This window comes from Eulemur rufifrons, chromosome 12, assembly GCF_041146395.1.
Source record: "Eulemur rufifrons isolate Redbay chromosome 12, OSU_ERuf_1, whole genome shotgun sequence".
NCBI classification, from domain to species: domain Eukaryota; kingdom Metazoa; phylum Chordata; class Mammalia; order Primates; family Lemuridae; genus Eulemur; species Eulemur rufifrons.
In genome coordinates, this window is record NC_090994.1 from 12,986,412 (window position 1) to 13,012,282 (window position 25,871).

The 25,871-nt window shown below is 32.9% G+C and overlaps 1 protein-coding gene across 9 annotated transcripts in view; it reads right to left on the bottom strand.

The window, feature by feature from the left end:
- Positions 1-25,871, bottom strand: part of TUSC3 (tumor suppressor candidate 3) — a 144,824-nt gene that overhangs the window by 22,175 nt on the left and 96,778 nt on the right. For 7 of the 9 annotated variants that reach the window (XR_011235237.1, XM_069485205.1, XM_069485209.1 and 4 more), the window contains one exon: positions 7,838-7,901. The exons of the other annotated variants lie outside the window; for them this stretch is intronic. Coding sequence is in view for 6 of the 7 variants with exons in the window: in XM_069485205.1 (XP_069341306.1) it covers positions 7,838-7,901 (64 nt within the window). In the remaining variant the exon portion in view is untranslated. The remainder of the gene's footprint in view (positions 1-7,837; positions 7,902-25,871) is intronic. 9 annotated transcript variants of the gene reach the window in all.

Consider the following 25,871-nt stretch of genomic DNA (forward strand, 5'->3'; position numbering starts at 1 on the left):
TACAATATACTGTTTTTGCTGGGAACAAATACGGTAATACTGTAGCATTTTTCAAATTATATAAGAGGTCAAATATGCAAAATCCTTATTATATTAAATTAAGGCAGGAAGGCAATAAAATACTCAAGTCTAACAAAATTTTGAGATTTCAGCATGTCAAAAATCTTAGCGGATCTTCAATTAACATTAACTATATGTGCCAGGAGCAGATGTAAGTGCAAGGAATATGTCCAGGAACTCCAGTCCTATGAAGCCAATCCTAAATAAAAAAGGCAAGATATAAAATACTAAAAAAGTCTTAATATGCATACAAAAATGTTTATTTTAGAATAATTTATAACAGTGAAAAATTAAAAATGTAAATGTTCAACTATAATGTATGGTACATTATGTGACAGATTAAGTAGCCACATAAAATGAAGCTGACAAAGTTCTTAATAACAAAGCAACATATAATAATGTAGTCATCATGCCAAATGGAAAAAATATATATATATATATATATATACACACACAAATGTAACTATAACTTCCTTTCTTTTAAAACAAATACAGAGAAATGATTGCAGGGAAAGAAAGATAATAAAAAGTTAACACCAACTGTTTTTGGGTAACAAAGTTGGGGAATTTTGTTTTCTTTATGGACCACAACCTACAGAACAGGAGTTGGCAAACTTTTCCTGTAAAGAGATGGAAAGTAAATATTTTTGGCTATTTTAGCTATATGGTATCTGCTGCTACTATTCAACTTCTCTGTTGTAGTGGAAAAGTAGTCATAGGCAATGCATGGCTGTGTCTGTGTTCCAATAAAACTTTATTTACAAAAATACTAGGGAGGCTGGATTTGGCCAGCATTGGTCCTAGTTTGCCAACCGCTGTTATAGAAGTTCTAAGGCGGTGCCAAAAAACAACCTATATACTATTGCATGTGACCGGAATTTAGCTTTATTCTTACTTGAAAATAAAGAAATGCAAGGATTTATTAACCACTTCTGCATACATCCCCAACATAGGAATTTTAAAGCAAAGGGACTACTAGACATAGGTTGTATACAACCCCAAAGGTAAAACATTTTGTTAGAAAGCAGTGGAGTCAGTAAACAGGCATAATCTCTTCTGCAGAAGGTTTCTTGCAAAAGTGAGTTTTCTACGCTTTAATAAGAAAAGAGCAGTAAGCCTATTTCAAACGTGACGGCTGTAATTAAGATAGATGAATTAAACTAAAATGGCTTTCAACTTGCTAACGTCCCTCTCTTTTATTTACGATACATTTTTAATTGAAGGCCATTGAGAGTTGAGAATCTTTCAGTTTCATTTTATCAACTGAAACATTTATGGCTAAAAGTCTACATAATACTTGTTATTTGGGAAAAAAATCACATTTGTAACACAAAAAACTTAAGTTTTAGATAGAGAAGCTAGATGATCATCTGCCAGGGTTAATATGCAGTGTTTCTTTCCTTCATTGGGTGGAAGGCTGACTAATGAAAAGACCTTCCAAATCTGAGAAGATTCTATGTATGACTCTTGAATAGAGTCTTTCTGCCCATTAGACTGATTAATGTAGCCATCCATCTAGTTGTGCCTTACTGAATTGTCCCAACATTAAAAAAGCAAGAGATAGGCCTCCATCCTTCATCCCATACACACCCTGGTCTAGTTTATGTATTACTTTGTATATCTGTATTAATATCATAGCAATATATATTTCAACTACTGTGCACACTCCAGTTTCTTTGCTGATCCTGTTGACCACTTACCTACTGCTTAAAAATTCGAAATACCAACATAAATCCACATAAAATAGAAGCTGCTATTTGTGCAAATTATATACAATACCCATGAGGCACTGAGCATCCTACGGAACTAGTAACACATACATTTACATTACATTATAATCCATTCTCAGTTGCACACGATGATAAGTTTACTGTTGCTCCTAGTAAGGGAATCAGGATTTTGTCAATTTAAAGATAAATGAGTACAGATATTGAGAAAAATGTTAGCACATTATAGAAGACTTAAAGGAATCTAAATGTAAAATTATCTTCAACTTGCATCCATCATTAATTTTCTTCTATATTATTTTTCTCCTTGTACATAACACATTAAAATAAAAGAAACATTTGTTCTCTATCAGAGACTGAACACAAATGCAGAGTAAAACTATATTCTATCATAAATGGAAAAGAAATATTTTTCTCATAGAAAAAGCAATGTGATCTTTATAAGAATAAATTATTTTAAAATATTTTAAAATCATTATTGCTAGTATTGCCTTTGCTTTCATATCAACACTTTGACTTCCAACTGATACTTATTTTATGTCATCTTGAGATCCCAGACCTTACAGGATATAGAGACTTAAGGGACAGTGGCAGGTCACAGCTGGAACTCATATGTTCTGTACCCACTGGCAAACACACACCATATCTTGCTGAATTTAGTGGGATCATTCCCGTCTATGACAAATGGACACTATAATTTGCTCTGGTTGGAATTTTAAATAAAGTTTTAAATGACATTACCCTCCCCCATGAGAATGCCTACTGGTAGAAACAGTGGCAGATTAGTTAATAAAATAATATTATATATTCCGTAAACATTTGTTTAAATGTGAAGTGAACGCTTTTTTTATGAAAACAAATCACTACTTGCAATTACATGTCTATTTTACTGTGCCATATTTGTAGGTAAAAAAAGGCAGATTTCAAGTTATCTAATTAAAAGACAATGTATGAGGTTTTGAAATTAAAGAAAATTCTATAACCAAAAATATATCCTACCTTAATCTTATCATTTGACGACTATAGTTCAAATTTTCTACTCTGATAAATTACATAAAGGGTTTTACACATAACTTAATATATTTCATACACATATCAATTCATGCAATTGTGGTTTCAAAAACTGTATGCTTGCACTTTAATAATCCAGTTAAGAGCCATGTGTCTCAGCCTGAGTGTTACTGAATTTTGGACATTTGAAAGCTTCTTTAAGAAAATAATGATAACTGAATAGTTATTTGCAAAATTATTTGTTGTATATATCTGTCTCTCCCTTTAGGTTGTAAATTTCACACCATCAGAGACCTTGCTAGGTTTGGCATCTCAGCACACAAGTATATGCATATATGTGTGTATTTATATTGACATATCTCCCACACTTTTTTTTTTGGTAATGCTAGAGGGTGTAGTGTTTGTACAAAGACATGAGGGAATAACTGAAGAAATATCAGCATATCTGCTATATCTTCAGTAAAATGATCCTTCAGAAATACATAGCAAACATACATTTACTATATAGTTTTGTGAGAATATTACTGGCCTACTTAACACAGAGGTTTAGATTTATTGGGAAAATATTACTGAATAGGAAAAAAGGGTTTAAAAAGTTCATGACTCGACTGATTGGCTTTATGATCTTAAGCAATTTAAACAAACCCTTTCTCATCAATCAAGTATGAGGACTGTGTGCATCTTAGGAATTTTGTTAGGCTAAATATTTCTCTCCAAACCTTGTTTTCCTATTGTATTTCTTAATTTCGTTAATAGTAAGCTATCCTCCAACACATATCTGAGCTTCAGAGTCATCTCTTCTTCCTTTCTTTGAACCTCATTTATGACATTTATTATCAAGTTTTGATGATTCTTCTTCTTGTAACAGTAATTGAGTCACTCCTCCATTACCTTAGCTTAGGCTCATTCTCTATAGCCAGAACAACTGACAAAGCTTACATCACACCTGAAGGTCATCAGTTCACTTAACAGATCACTTGAGTCTGGGTATATGACCGGTGGCTTGTCTCTGATTAACAGACTTCCTTAACTTAAAATATTCCAAGCCTTTAGACAAAGCTGTATTTCTTTAACCGATTATGAATCAAAGAATCTTCATTTTTTTTATATTTATTTATTTTTTTTTGAGACAGAGTCTCGCTCTGACATACCAGCTAGAATGCCATGGCGTCCGCCTAGCTCACAGCAATCTCAAACTCCTGCGCTCAAGCAATGGTCCTGCATCAGCCTCCCGAGTAAATGGGACTACAGGCACACACCACCACGCCCAGCTAATTTTTTCTATTTTTAGTAGAGATGGGGTTTCACTCTTGTTCAGGTTGGTCCAGAACTCCTGACCTCAAGTGATCCTCCTACCTCGGCCTCCCAGAGTGCTAGGATTACAGGCATGAGACACCATGCCCAGCCTCAACTAAATCTTTAAACTCACCTATGACCTGTAAGCTCCTGCTTTGAGATGACCCACCTTTTTGGGCCAAACCAATATATGCCTTCCATGTATGGATTTATTACTTTACATGTAACGTATAAAACCAAACTGTAATCCAATCACAGTGAGTCCACTTGCTCTGGGCATCTTGGGCATGGCTCCAACTTGGCTCACAATAAACCTCTTTAAATTATTTTACAGAGTTTGAGTAATTTTCCGTTGACATACCATCATGTAAATAGCAAATATCTTATTCATATTTGCTTAAGGTGTTAAAACATAAATGAATGAAAAATAAATGAAATAAAAATGAACTTTTACTAGCGAGAATATAAACCATTATATAAGTTATTCTTAGATACACACAAATTCCATAGTAAAATATCATGTTTCTTATTCCTTTTTCATATACCTTTTTCTCACAGACCACTTAGGAATATTCTTCTTTTTTCCCCCTGAATAACTGAGAAAATAAAACACTACTGATGTGGAAAAAAATCTTATTCTTAGTAAATATTAATCTATAACCTATGACACCAAGTGACTCCATCTGTTTTCTCTTAGGTTTTTTTCCAATAAAACTTTGTATATAGCAACTGCACCTAATGATCTGACTTACTAAATTAGGAGGAGAAAACCAAAAGGCAAAAATGTTCTCTACAGATAAACAAAAAGTAACCATCTGGTATTCACATTTTCTTGGATAAAGGAAAAAATACACCTATAAATTACAAAAAATGTGGTTAGTTCAAAAATATCAGTGGACTGTCACATGAAAATAAAATCAGAAATTATTGTAAAATGTCTTCCTTTAAAATTTCTCTGCTAATATTCACAAGTTCACCATTTTAAAAGAATTTTTCTATTTCTTTTTATAATAGATATCGCCAAAATAAAAACATGGAAGTAATAAAGCAACAAATAATTACTGTTAGCATAAAAAATGGATTGTTTAATTCTTTTATGTGTTACTGCTAAAATCTGTATGAAAAACTTCATACTGCTTGTGAAATTTCTTTCCATCCTAAATCTCAGCATGGTATCAACGATCCATGAAATGAAACTTTGAGAATTCCTGCCATACAATAAAATGATGGTCTCAACACAGCTTTTCATCCATTTGCTAGGTATTCCTGATATGTTTTAACAAACCTGTCACTTTGAGTAAAAAAACTACTTTCTACATTACCAAATGATACACACACTATGGATTGAAAGGGAAAAAAAAAAAAAAAAACCACAACATACAAATAAATAAGACCTAGAAACTTACCTGTAACAAACGCTGTGTTTCTTACTATTTACTTTAATATAAATGTATTTTCTTTCTAAATACATTTAAATAATTAAAAAATAAGTTAGGAGTAAATACAGCTTTGCCCTTTTTTAATGAGGATGAAATATCCCTATAAACATATTCACAAATATTTTATTTTCTTACCTAAGGTCCTTCTGATGCACAGAAAGTATTAATCTCTCACCATATTACAGCTGGACTGTAGAAACACAGGAGTTACTGCACCGAAGATTACAGAATTTGAGAATGTTTACTCAAATATAGATATTTCCAATTCCACTCTATAAGACAAACTAGAACAAAAACATACTCATCATAGTAGTTTCTGAAATTTGCAACCATAAAGCACTAGGTGAGTAAACAAATGAAAGCAAGGAATAAGCTGAGTTATGCACAATTCTATGTATACATCCAAATGTGTGTAATTGTGGAAGTAATAAAAATATTGAAAACTAATACACAGCAAGAAGACGGTTTATGTTTCTCATTGAGTTTCAGAAAGACAGGGTTTAGTTTTCCTCCAGTATAAACTGGAGACTTATAATCTCTCCTCAAACTTCATTTCCAAGGTCAAGCTTTCTCATAGTGTCTTTGTATTATCTTGTAAATTACACGATTGGGTGGGTTCAACAAATTTTACTCTAGAAAAATTAAGTCATTTCAGTATATCTCCATTGTAAGTTTTAGAATTCTGATACATACTGTGACTATGATCACAGTATTTTTTCCTGATCATCTACATCTTTTGTCAAATGCTAAAGAATCAACCAATAAATATGTATTTATGCATGCTATCTGTAACCATCCGATTTCTAAGTAAGAAAGATGGGAAAATATAGGAGGGATAAACCAACTAGTCTTTAGTAATTTCTAGATGCTTTATGTGTGTTATCTCATTTACTTCACACAGAAACGCCATGTGGTTAGTATTGCTAGTCCTATTTTTACAAATGAGGAAGTCTGTGAACGTACTGAGAATTGTAAGTGCTTTAAACACTTCCCAACCCTTTTCCTCACCATAATTTAATACAATGCTTAGTATATACTAGTACCTGATACAGTACCCAGAATGTCGTAAGTAAATCAAATAGGTTGCTTGAATACACTGATGGTATCAAATAAGTCTTTGAGGGTAGATTAAAACAATGCATTGTTATGACACAACCAAGTAATAAAATACAAAAACGTCCATTTTGTTAAAAAGATAGTCTTTTCCACCCAGATTAAAAGTAGTAAGTTTAAGATGGCATGATTGACACTGATTCATGAAATTTATGTCACAGACCATAACCAAGTGTAGTATTTAAAAACTTAAGTACCTTTACAACCAATAGACCAGGGAAAAGAAAATTGAATTCTAATCCTAGTTCTCCCCTAACCTAAGGCAAGTCAATAAACTTTTGTGGGCTCCGGTTTTCTTACATATAAAATACAGTTTTGGCCTAGATAAGTTCTAAGATATTTAAAGGTTTATAGCTATGATTATATAAAATACTGGAGAATTTGGCCTAGACTACTTCATTTGAATATGAATAACCAGATAGTTATCAAGTTTTATAAATATAAACTTGTAGTATTTATAAACTTTAAATACTACACATACGATACTATAGGCACACTTTAAATTCTCATAATGACTCAGTATGTTCAAGTAACACTATAAATTTAACCTTCAAACATTTCACAAGACTTACACAAACCAAGTTCCCTCAAAATAGAGCTGTTTGCCCAAAGAGTAACCGTACTTTATTCTAAGAAAATTCAGATTAGATGCTTAAACATTACTTCTTTATAATCCTCCTATCTTCTTTATCCCTGTAACTCCAAGTCATGAATTACACAGTATGGTCTGATTCATAACACTTAGTCTGATATGACCAAAACGAGATGTCTATCCTAACTCTCCCTCTTCTGACTTGTTATATATTCAAGAGAAGCAGTATTAAGATAATTCCTTTTTTACATGCTATTTATATCATAAAGCACTTTTTTTTCTCCCCATTGAGATGCTATGGGGGAAAACCCTATAAACTCAACAAAAAAATCTATCCAGAGATAACGCAGAATAAAAGCAATACTTTCAAATTCAGTAGTAAGTAAAAAAGAGAAAATTACAGTCTGTTAATGATTCAGAATAACAAAATTATACTGTAATAGGAAATAATTAGCATAGGAATTAAAAATTAGTCATATAGTACAACTTTAAATTTAATGTCATTTAAAAATCTTGATATTTGCTGATAGGAAAATATCAATTTAATAACATGCAGCTTTGGTTTGCCTTTTTCAATTCATCAGTATTTTAAAGGATACTCAGTACCAGAATAATGTGTGACTCTGCCACAAATTGGGCCTGGCTGCTCCCGTGAATGTAGCTCTATAAAAGAAGACAAAGAAACAAAAATTACAATCTGAGAAAAAGATACAATTGTTTTATATCTTTATGTCATGAAGATAAACAATGGAAAAATCTACTTATTAAGTTCCTATTTATAATTCTTTTGAATAAAATAATTATTGGTTTAAATGGAAATACATGAAAATGTTGGTCGACATTATGGTAAACTATACAACTTAGTATCAAAAGTAAACAATATAAGTTATTACAGGATTTGTCGCAAACATACACACACACAATGAAATGATTCTTCCAGAGTTACTGTAAAAATGTACTTGATAACATAAGGTACAAATTAACAGAAATAATTTTTCTGATTTTTCTTCCTTTAAGTCAAAAGTGACCATATGTCGAATCACTACTTTCTACATTACCAAAGTTTCTAAAATAAGGAGTTACCTTTATAAATGCACAAATTTCATTAGATTATTTAAATTTTCTTCCAAGCACAATTAAAACTGCTTTTGCCATATTGAAAAATGTACACTGTTTCTATACTTTCTATAGGAAGAATTATATACATAGTTGATACCAGTTGATTATTAAAAATCTGACACACATCTCCATCTACAATAGTTAGCTTCTAAACTGATTCCAGCAGTATTTCTGCTGTTAATCTCTCTTATGAAAATTAGTTCCTACACAGTTGTTTTAAATGAAGGTCCTCGTCAAAGTTTTCCATTTATTAAAAAAAAATACTGGAGGAAAAAATATAACATCTTACAATATAAATCAATGTCCTCAATTTTTGCATCACTTATGATGCATAATTGTATCAATTGAGAGGACCAAGGTGGTCTTCTACGTTTTGTCATAAATCCTGTCTTGGCATTTCCATGTAAAGGCTGTTCTTTATCTCCTGATCTAAACCGTTTTTGTTTCCATCTCTAATTTTTCAGGAATTCATAGCACAGCTGCCACATTTGAAGGTATGTTCAGTTGTATTCTTTAGGAACAACTTCATGCAGACTGGCTAAAATGTAGCCATTTCAGGTCCTTTCATATTATAACTTCTAAAGAATCCTATCATATATATTTTTCTTCTGACCCTATCCATTTACATGTTCCTAAACAGAGACAAGTATAACTTTGAAAATGATAATCTAGCTTCTAGTTAACCATATATGATTTCCAACATTACTAATGGATAAGTGAAATTATGAAAAAAATACAGCAAAAGAAATACAAACACTATAAATAATGCTTGACACCAAGTGTGATTTGAAACTAAAATTCTAAGAACAAAGACTAAGGTTTTAGTTTTCAAATAATTATAACAGCAAAGATTGTAACACATAATACAACCATAGCAAGTATATATAATAATAGCTACCATTTACTGAACACTCATTTTTCATAGGACACTTAAGAGCTTTACATGTGGTATCTCATTTAATTCTGATAACCCTATAAGGTAGGTGTTTTTATTACAGCCATTTTATACATAAAGTAACTGAGGCTTAAGAGAGGTGAAGAAACTTGTCCAAATTTTCACATCTGTTATTGAATGTCCTAGGATTTAAACTTAAGTCTATTTGATTTTAGCTCCTGAGCTCTTATTCACTACATTACTTTGTTATTTGCTGAACATTTGATTAAGGGCTTCATATATGTTACCCCATCGTATCTGCTTGGGTTTTATTTTTTTTCCATTGTATCTTTTTAACAGCCATATAAGATGGCTATTACCTCTCATCTTCCAAATGAGGAAACTGAGACTTAGGGAAATTTAACTAATTTAAATTTGTGCTCAGTATTACACAACTAGTAAGTGGACAAGTTTGGACTGAATCCTAGGCCTGTTCATATAGGTCATGCATGCCCTTTCTGCTATGTAACAGCTTGCCAAAAAACAGGAAGAACATCAAATAAAACTTTTTGTAAAAGCTTTACTTGGTAATCAGATAATTAAATGTTGACAGTTAAAGTAATTAAAAATCAACATCTATATAAATGAGTAAAATAGCTGAGTATAACAACACAGCATAATATGCCCCAATTTACATAACAACTTCAAGGTAGTTTGCCTATATTAGAATCACAAACTTAGAGATGAATTTCAGACATATTCTAAATGAGTGGCTTCAAACCTTTTCTGTTTGTTTTGAGTAACAGAATCTTCTCAGATCAAGCTTTTGCCAAGGCTATCAATTGACTTGGCCACTGCCAAATTGTATATGGTCATACCCCAGTCTTACTTGACTTAATCTATCTGAAAAATCTGGTGTATCTGACCACTCCCTTCTTTTTGGTAAAATTTTCTTTATTTGGCCTCCAGGATGCCACTCTTGATTCTTCTACTTCATTGCCTCCTCCTCTTCAGGCACTTTGGCTATTCTCTTCCTAACTCTCATCTTCCTAAATTCTAAACTGTGGAGTATCTCAGAGCTCCATAGACTTAAGCCTCTTCTCTATACTCACCCTTTCCAGGTGCTCTCATCCAATCTCATGGCTTTAATTATAACGTCTGTATTGATGATTCTCACATTTATATCCAGTCTGATATACCTCCATCTCCACTTGGCAGTCTAACAGCCTTCACTAATAGACTACACTTGGAAGTCTAAAACTTAAAAGGGCCAAAATCAAACTCGTGATATGCCTCCCTTTCTATCCTAGAATCTGCTTCTTTCCCATTCTCCCCTATTTCAGGAAACAGCAACTTAATTTTTCTAGTTGTATAGGTCCAATCTTGGACTTGTGTCTCTGTCCTTCCTTCTCTTTCATTCCTTTCCTCTCCCTTCCTTCTTTTTTCCATCACTCCCTCCCCACATATACAATCATTCAGAAAATACTGTTGGCTCTATTGTAAAAATTCATTCCAAACTCAACCACGGGCACCACTTCCAGGAAGAACTGGCAGAGGGGCCTGAAGAATAAGTCCCAAGATTTATTTTCTGGTCCAAGTAGTCATCATCTTTTGCCTAGATAATTGCAAAAGCCTCCTTTATTCTCCTGGCCTCTACCCTACAGTCTATTTATCAGTCAGAGTAATACTGCCAGAGCTAACCAGATCCTATCATTACCTTGCTCAGAACCCTTCGATGCTTTCTCAAATGTGTGAGAAAAATATATCACACAATGCATTTCTGTTTCTAGTCACTGTACCAAGAAACGTATTTCTCTCCAATTCTGAAATACAACTACATAAGAAAAAAATTCACACTTGTTCCTTAAAGACATCACTTTTGTATAACCAATCTATAACACTTGAAGTGTATTTCTTGTATACATAAGGCAGTAGAGAGGAAAGGTTTTGGAGATAGTCTCGAATCCACCACGTACTTGCTGTATTATCCTGAATATCTACGATTACCTCATGTTTAAAATAAGAAATAGAGAGACAGTCCTCAAAATACTGTCCTAAAATTTGTTAAGTAATTATACAAAAGTGTAACTAATCAAGAGTAGGCACCCATAAGTCCTTTTATAGTCTCTAGTCCCAACAAATACTATCTTCTACACTTGATCTTAGCCAAAAGGCAGAAAAGTGATTGTATGTACCTTCTAAACATTTATCATTCAAAAATTAATTTTATTTTCACAGATGAATTTAGTCATAGAATGTTGAACTGATATTTTTAAAAGATGATATTCAGGAACCTGTACTAACATTCAACGTTTGTCCATCTTTTTTAGTCTTCAAAACTCTTATCAAGTCCAGATACCCCAAGAGACTTTACGATTTAATGAACTTGAATTCATTTGCTAGTTTTTTACTGAGCAATAAATATGTATCAGGCACCAATATAGGCAATGAGAATCCAGCAATAACAGGGAAATAAAAATTTATGTTCTCAAGGAGCTTACATATGCAAACTACAAGAACATATTTTGTCTACTAACGTGCAACAAAGAGATTATTGGCACACACCAAAAGCCGGAAGAGCAAACATAAGAACAGGTAAGTATTCCAGAAGTCTTAATCACTGGCTTACACAGTTATCTTTCATGTATGGGGTCACCTAAATCAACAACTTAATTAAGATTAAACTAAGGACCACAATTTTTAAATGGTCTTAAAAATCTGTGTGTAATGGATGCATGTATTTTCAAAATCTTTTGCAAGAAGAAACACTGAGTAATGAATTCCTTTACAGCTAAAGTGTGATATTCATTTATTTATTTCCCTCTCTGATATTTTACTAAATATCCAATGAGTAAGAGAAATATCAACAAGGGTAATTTATTCTAAAATATATAGTTGACTTTTATTTATAAGGCCAATGTATTCACAGATCAGATGACTAGTAAAGAATAAAATGTATGTAGTCATTGATATTGAATACATATCAATTTTCCCATGGAGACAAATGTTTGGACAAACTGTTAATATAAATGTTGTTCATTTGTTCACTCAGTTCACTGAATACTTCGTAGAGCACATGAATCAAAATGAAATGAAAAGAAGGGTTCATAAAAATCAGTTTGTAAGAAAGTTAATTACCATGACCCATGACTTTAAAGCCTGATTTTATTTAGAAGAAAAACTAGATGATTGAAGTTTGCATAGCATAATATCAAAATAATATGTGAATGATACTATTTTCTTAATTTAAGTAACATACTTGAAAATAAAAAGTAGTACATTTTGTTTAATATAGTGGTTCTATACCTCTTACACAGCAGTATCAAGAATGAGTGGAAATTGGCCGGGCGCGGTGGCTCACGCCTGTAATCCTAGCACTCTGGGAGGCCGAGGCGGGTGGATCGCTCAAGGTCAGGAGTTCGAGACCAGCCTGAGCAATGAGCGAGACCTCGTCTCTACTAAAAATAGAAAGAAATTATCTGGCCAACTAAAATATATATAGAAAAAAAAATTAGCCGGGCATGGTGGCGCATGCCTGTAGTCCCAGCTACTCGGGAGGCTGAGGCAGCAGGATTGCTTAAGCCCAGGCGTTTGAGGTTGCTGTGAGCTAGGCTGACGCCACGGCACTCACTCTAGCCTGGGCAACAAAGCGACACTCTGTCTAAAAAAAAAAAAAGAATGAGTGGAAATAAAATGGAAATCAACTAAACATACTGTATATCAGGAGATGAAATAAACCTCATTCCATTTAAGTTATTCCTAAATTCTTGAGAATATGACACTAGTCAATATGTTCTTTTTCAATATTATTTTAAAATTGTGTTCTTAGGGAATACTCCATAAGGAATCCTTTTAAACACACAATATTCTGCATGTAAGGATGGACAGTGTGGACTTATAGGCTGTTATCTAGGACAACAGCTATTGTAATGAAAAGCAAACTGAACTTGGACGTCTTAGTCTCAAATGCTGATAACAGGCATTCAATTTAAGAAAGTAGTTGTTACTTGATCAGTTCAATAATTTGGGTCTCAGTTTCCTAATAAATACACAATAAAATTGATTGTATGAAGGCAAGAGTGTAGTGCAGTAGTTTATAAAATGGATTTTAGTCAAATTGTCTGTTTCTTTATGCCACAAGTGAGACCTTGAACAACTTACTCTAAACCTCAAATTGTTAAGCTCTTTGATGGAAATAATAAAATGTAAGACGTGAATTTATTATAGATAATACATGCAAAATACTTAGCATCGGGCCTAAAACCCAGTAAGTGAATAAATGTAATGTATCATTGTTATCATCATTAATTACTAAGATTCAAATCAGTTTTAAAATTTTACTCTTAGTCATGTGACTCAAAGATGATAAAACTCATGTCCATTGGTTTCTGCCTGTTGTTAGTCAAGGAATAGTAAACTATGTCTGAGTTAAATTTTCCTGCCAGTGAATGCTTTGTTTTTTTTTTTAACTTATTCAAGTCCCTTATGTACCAAGCTGGTAGTAAAATTACCAGCTTTGAGAGCAAAAGATATAAACAACCAGCCCATCTGATGAATCCCAAAAAGACTGCATTAGTTAAATGGGCTTTGAAACACACTAAATATTAATAATGTAAGCAAAATGCAAAAAGTTTAGTAATATATAATTACTCTCTCTCTGTGTATATATATATATATATATATATATATATATAGCGCCAGGAAGTAACTCTTTTGAACACAGTTTCACATACTGTTCAAATTAATTATCTCCCTTATTCATTGACAAAACACATGCTGGCATCTATTTGCTTTGACACACGCTGTTTATTAGAAAAATAATAAAAATAAAAAATGTGTTTAAGGGGTTTTGAATTTTGATCATGTTTAAAAATGTAATTTATTTTTAAAAACGGCCATTTATAACATCAAAGATTTGACATTGTTGGATGATAACCAAATGACAATTTTCCTCAGTTCAGGATGAATCCACAAAAACACTTTTGGTCCTTTCTTTCATTTTAAAATACATGTTTGCAAAATGAACCAAGAGCTTGTGAAAAGCCAGACAAAACACTGCTGTGCTTATCTTTCATTAAGTACATGAATTCTTTTTCTACAATCTTTTCATGTACTTTTACTCAAATTAGTTATGAAATGAAATGCAAATTTTTCCTATTTTCTTTTTCTCTCTTTGAACACATTATGAAAAAGTACCAGTGTGAATCCTTTTTCAGGATTTTTAAATCCTTTTTTGGTCCTTTATTCACTACCTCCCAATACAAGGGCAACAGACACTTGAAATCTAAAAAAAAAAAATCTTTTAAATGATAATCTCAACTGTCTAGCATATGATTTTGTATTCTTTGTGAATACAGAAATATTGCAATAGCAAATAAAAAGATACTAATTTTCTGTTAACATAAAAACAGAACATAGGATAAAAATCTTGGATTGAAATTAACTTACTGCTTTTAAATTAACTTAATTGTGGTTGAAACTCATCTTGGCTACTTAAGATTATCCAGTAGGAGAGCCATAGCTTTTCTGAACAAAACCTATATAAAATAAGGGATCTGCTTTTCTGTGAATGATACAATTAATTATTTTTACCATGTGTCTTAGTCTGTTTGTACTGACATAACAAAATACCATAAACTGGGTGGATCAAACAACAGCAATTTATTTTCTCATAGTCTGGAGATTAAAATTCCAAGATCAAGGTACTAACAGGATTGGTGTCTGGTGAGGGCTCTCTCCTTGGGCAGAAGATGGCCACCTTCTCACTGTGTGCTTACATGACCTCTTTGTTGTGAGCTCACATAGAGGGGAGTACGTGTCTCTCTCTCTCTCCATTTATAAGCCTACTAATCCTACTGGATTAGGGCCCTTCCCTTGTGACCTCATTTCACCTTAATTATCTCCTAAAGACCTTATCTCCAAATATAGTCACATTGTGGGTTAAGGCTTTGACATTTGAACTTTGGGGGGGACACAGTTCAGTTCATACCACCAAGTAATTCTAAAGTAAATAAGATAGGATTTGAAAATGTATCAGCTAGTGAGAATGCAGTAGTGACACTCCAGCCCTGAGGCTCCTTTGTGTGCTAAGATACTCTGAATACTAAAAGTAAATAATCTTTCTCTATTATTTCCTTTTCAGCTTCTTTTTTAGAATACTAATGTTCAGGAAAGGATACTTTGAACTTTAAAATAGACTATCTTACTTAGTGTTAACATTAACAGAAATACAAGTATCCTATGAACTTCTCACTGTATCATACTATAATCCTGGAACCAATTAATTGGGTCTTTAGTAAAAATAAATAAACAATGAAAAGAATGTAAGAGAAGGAATGAAGGAGGGAATGAAGGGAGGGTGGACAGACAGGAGAGAAGGGAAGAAGGAAGGAAAGCAAGCAAGCAGGCAGGTAAGCGTCTGTGGAGCTAGTGGCAAAAGGAAGCTTCTTGGGTCACCACTGTCACCGCACAAAATAAACTGAGATCCCACTATGGCACTCTAATAAAAATCCCTCTATTTCCTGATAGTTACATGTTTCTAGTCCTATCCTTGGGGTCTTATTTTTATTCATGAAGCTACATCAACTTCTCTCAGGCAGTGTTAGTTCTTACGAGGCTCTACACCAAATGGCACATGTGATATAGATAATATCTAGGCCAAGTCCTTCGGGATTTGCCTGAAAGAAGAGGTATTAATATAAATAGGTATTATCTACATATAGGTGACAAAGAATGCTACTGTGTTTGATTTCCTCAGAGGCTACACATATCTTGTCCTTGAAATTCCTAAGTACTTCATTAAATATTTGACTTAAACTAAAAATATGGTTACAACAGAAAGATAAAATAAAACAGTTCTTCATGAGAATTGTGATAAATCTCAATTACTTGCCACTTAAAGTACTTTGTCTCTGTCAGTTGTTAGCAATAAGCCGCCACTCTCTTGTTACCTGAAGCTTCAGGATATCTTTTAGCCACAGCCCAGCTGAACTTACTACATGACCTGTTGTTGTAGACTGTGAAATGCTGATCTGGCCCAGCCATAGTGCAAAATGCTTCTTCAAAGTTTATTATTCTATTTGAGGATCAAAAGGTTGAACCACCAACCTAAGTCAGTGGTTCTCAAAAGAATTCTCAAAATTTTGTGTGCAGAAAAGTGACCGGGATGCTTGTTTAAAAAGTAGATACTCAGACTCTAAATATGGAGATTCCAATACAATAGGTCTGTGACAGAACCAGGAATTCACACTGTTGATGAGCTACAAGCCATAACTATAAAACCACATTTTGCAGAAAGCTGGATGGGACAATGTGTCATCCTGTAATCCTGTATGGGACAATGTGTAATCCTGTAAAAGCTTTCAGAAAGGGTACATATTCAGAGAAAACAACTCATTAGAAAGAAAATTTTTTGATTTTTGGTTTTTTAAACAATAAATGAATTGTTATTGTAATTACAATAGATTAGAGCTCTACAAATACAATCCATATAGAGTGCTGGCAGCAAATTGAGTCCAAACAACAGAAATACTGCACATATGATGTTAATCAGGCAAGTAAGCAACATATAACATCACAGCGTATCTCCAAAGACTCAGACTGTACAATCATCCTGGCTAGTATTCTGAGAGATTCTCTAGAATGCTATAAACAGCATGGTAAAAATTACAAGAAGGCAGAAACTGGGTCTTTTATAGAAGAACCAAATGGTGGGCTATTATCTTCTAACTGGGACTTATATAAATCCACAGTTTTGGGGAAACTGTGGCTCCAGGCTAGGAAGGGAATACTTAAGTTTTAAACCATTGTCCATAAAAAGTTGTCGATCATAATAGTAAAGTGAAAAAATATCTTTTATCAGCTTTAGCTGAATTATACTGTGAACAGGACTGCTAGTCTGCGTATCCTAAGTTAAAAGAAAAAATCAACAAAATAAAAAACCCCAACACTAAGGAAACACTATACAGAATATGCTGAAATAATTTATGATCATTGCCCCTCCCTACAAGGTCAGCCAATAAAAACATAAGAGTTTAGGGCTGGAAAATTCCTAGGATAATATAAAACAACCTTAAGCCCTAGACATTAGTGAGACAGCTACTGGGAATAAACTATGTTTGGAAAAGCAGTTTTTACTTTTTGAACAAAATTGTTAATACAACTAATTAGAGGGCTTATTGTTCTACTTTTTTTTTTTTTTTTTTTTTTTTTGAGACAGAGTCTCACTCTGTTGCCCGGGCTAGAGTGAGTGCTGTGGCGTCAGCCTAGCTCACAGCAACCTCAAACTCCTGGGCTCAAGCGATCCTCCTGTCTCAGCCTCCCGAGTAGCTGGGACTACAGGCATGCACCACCATGCCCGGCTAATTTTTTCTATATATATTTTTAGCTGTCCATATAATTCTTTCTATTTTTAGTAGAGATGGGGTCTCGCTCTTGCTCAGGCTGGTCTCGAACTCCTGAGCTCAAACGATCCGCCCACCTCGGCCTCCCAGAGAGCTAGGATTACAGGCGTGAGCCACCGCGCCCAGCCTGTTCTACTGTATTTTCAAAATTACTCCCATTATTCTGAAATTAAGAAAAATAAAATAAATGTTGAGAAAACAAAAATATGACAACAAAATACGACTGTTTTTTCCAAGTATAAAGCAAAACTTTAAAAGGCTGTCCTATGACTCACCTTGGCAATAATTTTAGTAATTTGCATTCTGTTGATAACAACATATTTCTAGACTTATAGATTTCATTTTATTCAGTAACAAAAGAATACTTGAAATGTATACTATAATTACTTTCATAGACTTTTTTTAATAGAATAAAAAGTTCAAAATGAAAAATTATTTGTTATATTCTTTAGCATTTTGAAATCCAACTGAATAGTTTTCAATGTGAGATATAACAAATATGTAAATCTACAATGCAAATCCTTTTGTGTATCTCTATCACATCAGGTACATATTAAAAGTATAATACAAAAATGTGTGTTTTTTCATTTTGTCCTGGGGAAAAAAGTAATTATAAAGGAACATTAATATTTTCACACGATTATAAATTTAAATCTAAAATGCAAGATAAAAAAATAATGAATGTAGCTTAAAATTTATATCATTCTTTGTTAAAAATAAAGTTTCTTATTTCACATCACCAAATACTTTGCACTTGTGAATGTCTAAGCAAATGTAATAGGAACAGGTTTCCTGTGTCTTAATCTAGCCTTGCTAATAAATTGAATGATTTCCCCCAAAAAGCTATTTAATCTCTTCTGTAATTCATTTTTCTTGTACAGATCATTTTTTTGTTATTTATGGGGCACTTAGGGGATAAAAAAGGTGTTATCAAAAAGTCTACAAAATGTGTTTAAACAAAAAATATGAATGTTTTCTCTGAAGCATAGTCTGCCCTCATGTGTTTTCTTTTTTTAATGTATCTATGAATATGGATGCCCACAATACTCTCAGTACTCACTTGATAATGGTTTGATAATTCTATATGTTAATATATAAGTACGTTCACATGGATGACAAGTCCCCTGGGCAGCCAAGCAATTATTCTTTAATAATGAACCTTTCAGCACATCTATTAGATTGCCCTTTGATCATTTTTTTTCTTTTTCTTTTTTTTTTTTTTTTTGAGACAGAGTCTTGCTTTGTTGCCCTGGCTAGAGTGAGTGCCGTGGCGTCAGCCTAGCTCACAGCAACCTCAAACTCCTGGGCTTAAGCGATCCTACTGCCTCAGCCTCCCGAGTAGCTGGGACTACAGGCATGCGCCACCATGCCCGGCTAATTTTTTCTATATATATTTTAGTTGTCCATATAATTTCTTTCTATTTTTAGTAGAGACGGGGTCTCGCTCTTGCTCAGGCTGGTCTCGAACTCCTGACCTTGAGCAATCCACCCGCCTCGGCCTCCCAGAGTGCTAGGATTACAGGCGTGAGCCACCGCGCCCGGCCCCCTTTGATCATTATTTGGACTTGTATTTACTTATGGTCACTACCTCATTGATTGCAATATGAACAAAATATTGCTGAGTGCGAGTCCCCTTGTATCATGCTAGACTATCTGCTATGACAGCTTTTCTATTCCAGTACTTTAGATGACTTTAGTTTACATTCTTGAAACTTCTTTTATATCATCCTGAGAACAATTCTCTCCCTACAGTTCAAGCGCCAGTTGCTTCAGAAGTCTAGTGTCATCCATTTTCTCTATATGTCCAGGACCACTGCATTCTGATGAGCAAATGTGGGAAGTTACTGCCTCTCAATCTTTGGTATCAGAGATTTTATCCTGACATTTGATGTGAAATATAGTATAACAGTATGATAAACGAAACCTGTCTAGGAAACGAAAATGGCACTGATAAGGACTCAGATATTAGACCCATATAACATGGCTTACAGTACTAGGGCTTTGCAGGCCTTCAGGCCAAGTTTAACTACTAACAGATGTTATTGGGTGAGCCTGCTCATCTGCCAAAAAGATCTTACATTTTTGGTGTAATTTCCATTTCCTTAAGTTTACTATTTGAAGGCTAGAAATAAACACCATTCATATTTGTATTTATTCAGTATACTGTCAATGTGAATCCAAGTACATGAGAAGTACTCTATATAACGCATGTAATGATGACATATAACTTCTGCTTCTACTATAAAAACTTAAGTAAAATAAAAATTTTAAATAATGCAAAGAAACCCCCCCAAAACTTTATAGCAATAAATGCAGCCATCATTTTCAATAGAAGTTCTATGCTCTAATGGTTAGGAGTTGTGGTTCCAAACCAGGCTGCTGAGTTTGAATTCTAGCAACATGTGTGGAATTGGGCATTTTATTTAACCAGCCTATGGTTTAGTTTCCTGACCTGTAAGATGGAGATAAGGGAGTCTCTACTTCATTAAGATTGTTATAGTAATTGAAAGTTTTTTTAGAAAAATATGAAGACTTCAGTGTTAGCTACCGTTGTTGTTGTTAAATTTATTTATTCCACAAATATTTATTGAGTGTCTAACATGTATTAAATAATAGGTACATTCCTATTGATATGTACCAATAGGTACTTGAGATAAAACAGTGAACAAAGCAAATATCCCTGGCCTCATGGGCCTAGACTTAGAGAGAGAGATAGGAGAGACAGAGACAGAGAAGAGGGAGTGTTGAGCTGGGGGGAAGACAGAGAAAAACAATAAATAGATAAATATATGTGTGTGTGTAAAATGAATTGTATACTATATTAGTGCAAAGTTCTGTAAGAAAAGAAAAAGTGGAGCAAAGTAAGAGGATCCTAAGTGTTAGGAGTGAGCAGTAGGTTGCAATTTAGCTGGGAGGAGGGTCAGGATAAACAGCACAAAGGATGTCTTTGGCATCTCAGTGAACACTTGAACAAAGGAAGGTAGGTAGCCATACTGATTTTGGGGGAAGCACATACAAAGCAGATGGAAGAGTAGCCAGTACAAAGGCCTTAAGATAGAAACATGTTCATGGAATAGTAAGAGGGTCAATGTGTTGGTAAGGACTTAGATGTTATTCTGAGTCACGTGGGGAACCATAAAAGGAGGGTTTTGAGCAGAAGAGTACATGATCTACATTCAGAATAGACTACAATGGAGCAAGGAGACCAAAGAAGGGTTATGACAGTAATCTAGACAAAAGATGTTAATGCCATAAAGCAAGGTGACATTGCTTTATGGGTGGGTAGTAAGAAGTGATCTGATCTTAAATATATTTTGAAAGAAGACATATATTTGAAGGGAGAATAATAGGATTTCTTATTTTCTGTGGGTATCTATGTAAAAAGGAGACAGCAACTTTACAACTGATAGAATGTCTAATAAAAATTTAGTTAAAGTCCAAATTCACAGTAAATATATATTGCAGTATTTCTAGTAATATAGAGAATATTTAAATTCAATTGGAGATACATGAATTTAAAATAAAATCTATATATTCAGTTATGTATCTAGGTTTGTTAAAATTAAAGAGACCACAAAAATGATCAATTGTACTTTAATTATAAAAGAGATATATTACATTATTTGTCTATGAAGTTCTATTCTCTTCTTGTATTTTTCTCATTTGGAAGGTAAGATGCATACTCTTAAAATTAACAGCTCTTTTACCTGAAAGATCCCTTCCCAGCCAGGTCTGTATTTTCATATCTTATACAGTAAATACCGATTAGATGTTTCTATTTGAATATTCTACTTGAATGTTCTAACACTGTAAAATAAAAACTTTAAATGTTCCTATTCTCCATGCAAACATCTTTGCCAGACTATGCTTCTGTCAATAATACAACCATTCTTCTAATGACCTAAGCTTCAACTTTGACATATTTGTCTACAATCAATCATAAAGCCAGTGAGCACTTCCTATTCTATATCTGCCACTTTTCTATAATTTTAACACAATTTACTCTGTCTGAATGCTTATCAAATCATGCTTGGATTATTCACCTTCATTCTCCAATCTCTTCTAGCTAAGTCTTTCAAAACCACCACTTTCATTACTATATCACTCACAAACCTTCGAAAATTTAAAACTGCTTAGGGGTCGTTCAAATCCCTTGGCAATCTAAGTTAAACACCTTTGAATCAATCAATCGGCAAATATCTATTCAGTATTTAGGAGAGAGACTTCATAAAATGAGAAAAACAAGTAAATATAAGACATGGTGTCTTTGCTCAAAAGGAAACAGTACATATGCATAAAAAGACATCTAATCGAATAAGGCAAAACAGAATCCAGCACTGTGCTTCACACTCTAAGATACAGTAGACCAAGATCTGAATGTGTGCTTGAGTTGCCTCCTTTGTAAGTAAGGATAATAATAATGTCTTTCTTACTGAGAGCTGCCATATGATAACACAGATCACAAATTAATAAAATTAGGTACTAAGTTACAAGGTATTTAGTAAAGACTACAATTTTGACAGTCCATTTAGATATGTGTTCAAATGTGTTCTAGAGAAATTTAGAAGGTAAGATTACTGTAGGCTGACATGGAAAGAAAAGACTCCAGAGACAGTTAACCATAAACAGGATATTTCAATGTAGACTATACTGAGGTAAGTAAATATTGGGAGAGGATTTCAGACACGTAGAATGTGACAAGGAAATTAACAGAAGATGGAAACCAAAATAGTTTATCTGATCTTATTGGGAAGAGGTTTGGAGGTAGACATGATTGGATGCCGGATTAACCACAATTTTCTCACACTATTCCTAATCAACAAAATTACATGTTGCAGTAAAAGCTATGTCTTAACGTCCCCCAATCATCCTATTCCCATTTTGAGCTCTATACAGGTTCTTAAAGCTGTTCCATTTTTTTTCCTGACCCATACCAAGGAATGACCTTTCTTTGTACTAAATAACCAAATTTTGCCTTGATTTTAAAGCCAATTCAATTTCCACCTCCTTTAATAACATTTTTTCCTGAAATTTTGCCTCAAGATAATATTTATTGCTCTTAAATTGTTATAATGGTTACTATCCATAACATCTGACCTGTATTTTAATCATATATGAATTTAAAATGTTATACTGTTATTTACGTGAGTCTTACATCTGGAATACTATTTCAGGGAAAGGGATATTATTTTATATAGAATACAGGCAGAAAGTATTTGTTACTTTAAAGAGAACAGGCTTCAAATACTTCCTTCAATATATTTCAAAACAACTTAAATATACATTTAAATTCTAAAGTAAAATATAAAACAATTGTAAAGATCTGTGTATTTGGAGTAATACAGGGATTTTTTCCTTTTAGTTCAGAATATCTATTTATAATTCCTTATTTTTTTAACTTCTCAAATGAAGCTAATATTAAAACTAAATTCCTCAAAATGGCATGAAGAAAAGTTAAACAAAGGATATTGTATAAATCATAAAGAGTGATGATTTCAAAAATTATATAGTGAATATTCTTTACAATTAATAAGACCAGAGTTTACTCTTTTCAGATTTATACTGAGCTCATTAGATGATGCTTTTCTTTACATTACGCAGTTTTTTGCCAGTAAAGTTTTTTAACCAATAAATATTGCTATTGGGTGGTGATTATGTACTATAAGCAAACAATTGAAATTATTTCTCCAGAGATTTCACCATTAGCATTAGTAATTAATGTATTACAAGTATATTAGTGTATCAGTGTATTACTAAACAGGAATTACATGCACTTAATCAATTTTTTACCAATAAACTGGTTTTACTGAATATAGTCCCATTTTTTAAAACCTCATTCTTTTCTTAATAGACTTCAAAAATCTTACATTAGCTTGCAATTATCAAAATCAGAACTTATCTTCACTTATAAGAGTATTTGACGCTGCAAATATACCTTCTTTAAAGACTTATACCAACTTCTCTTTAAACTGGCTTTTTGTAAAGCTGGCTAATTCATATGAAATTGCTCAGATTTGTCATTAATCAGAAATACATATTATGCAAAAAAAAGGATGTGCAAAATTTCCATTAGAATATTTACATGTAGCCAAAACTCATCTTAAACTGTGTTGCATTTTTCTGTATATAAATTATACCTCAATACAAAAGAGAGGTATATCTTCAAAGAAATATTATTTGAGAAAAAATTAGCAGAAACAAATCAGAATCATTCCATCATAACCACAGAAAAATATTTCCATGGGTTTTTCATATACAATCAGGAAGCCTTTTTGTTTTTCCTAAAACAGAAAAAACTACTGAAAAATGTGAAATTATTTTTTATTGGTTTTTTTTTTTTTCTATTTTACAGCAGGCACTGTATAGGAGTCCCCCTCTTGTCCACAGTTCTACTTTCTGTGGTTTTAGTTACCTGCGGTCAACTAACTACAGTCTGAAAATATTAAATGGGAAATTCCAGAAAAAATAATTTATAAGTTTTAAATTTCACAGTTCTGAGTAATGTGATGAATTGTTTCACTATCCTGCCTGGGATGTGAATCATCCCTCTTGTCCAGCATATCCACACTGTATATGCTACCCTCCCATTAGTCATTTAGTGGCCTTCTCAGTCATCAGATCGACAGATGACACAAGAAGAAGGGCGAGTACAGTTCAATAAGATATTTTGAGAGAGAGACACCAAGATCATAGACCATATTAACAGAACTTTTATTACAGTATACTGTTATATTTGTTATGTTTTATTATTCATTATTGTTAACCTCTTACTATGCCTAATTATAAATTAATCTTTATAATAGTTATGTGTGTATATGGAAAAACATACTACATATAGGGTTCAGTACTATCTATGATTTCAGGCATTCACTGGGAGTCTTGGAATGTATCCCCTGCAGGTAAGAGGACTACTGTATATATATTAGTTAATTATCAAAATAGAAAATGAAAGAAAAAACCTTGAAATGCATATAATCTTCCATTTTACAGAAAAGGAAAGGAGTCACACTTCGTTAAGTAACTTGCTCAATCTTAAAGTGTCAAAGGCCACTTGCTTTCAAATCTAGAGTTGTATGAATGTGAAATTACATGCTCTTATCATTGTATCATAGTCCACCCAAAAGAATAAAGTTAAAAATCAAATAATAAAGAGGTTGGGAGACAAAGAAATACTGCTGAGAGACTCATTGTTAATATGATGCAAAATTTAGTTCTGAGCATCTAAGAATTTAAAATTAGTATCTACCAGAATTGGTTACATAGCTCTCACTTTTACATATTCTCTAGGTTTAGTTAATATATATCTTCCTTTTAAACATTCATTTTCTCAACTAAGCTTACTGATTCTTAGTAAAACTGAACAAATTGAAGGAAGCCTTAAACCAGCCAGTAGAGAACAAGAAATTATACATTTATCATTCATACTGAGAAAGAAGTGTAACCTTGAAAGTTATTTATTCAGTATTGAAATATCTGCTTTGGAATAATTCCAGATGCTTTAAGATAGCGCACAACTCTTTATTAGGATAATTATTTCACAACCATGTTGCTATCAACTCTAAAGTCTCTCTTTAATAAGCAATTCCAGCAGTTACAATTTACCAAATATAACTACTATAAAAATCTAGTATCTGTATTGTAATGTAGAAATTTGAGGTAATTAAAATATTTTATGGCTGAAAACAAGCTATGAGAAGCTATTTTTTCATTCCTCTATCTTTACTTCAATATACTTGGGGTTCAAAATGAAAATTTCAGAACAAAATAATTCTGTATATTGCTATACTTGTTATTTACATAAATTTATTTTATAGGTTAATCATTCAAATCCTTTAAAAGTAGTATGTTTGAGGTAAACATAAAGGGCTACAAAAACAATTATATCCTCATATTCCCAACAGTAGAGCATTTTAAATAATAATATCACCTAGAATGTGAACAATACTTTAAGACGTGCCATGCAATTTGTACATACTATACTGTCTTCAAAATGCCTTACACAACCATTACTATGTTATCTCATGGCAAGCAAGCTAGGTGGAAGTTACTGAAAGTTGTCCTTAATTGTGAACAATGACTGTAGCTTCCATGAAGAGGAACTATCCTTCAAGGCACACTTTCACTAAAAGAAAATTTAATCAGTAAGCCATTAACATGCCACTTTTTGCTCAGGTACTTTTGAAATGACACCAAAAGCATAAATAAGTCACCAATTATTTCTGTGAGAAATAATTTTAA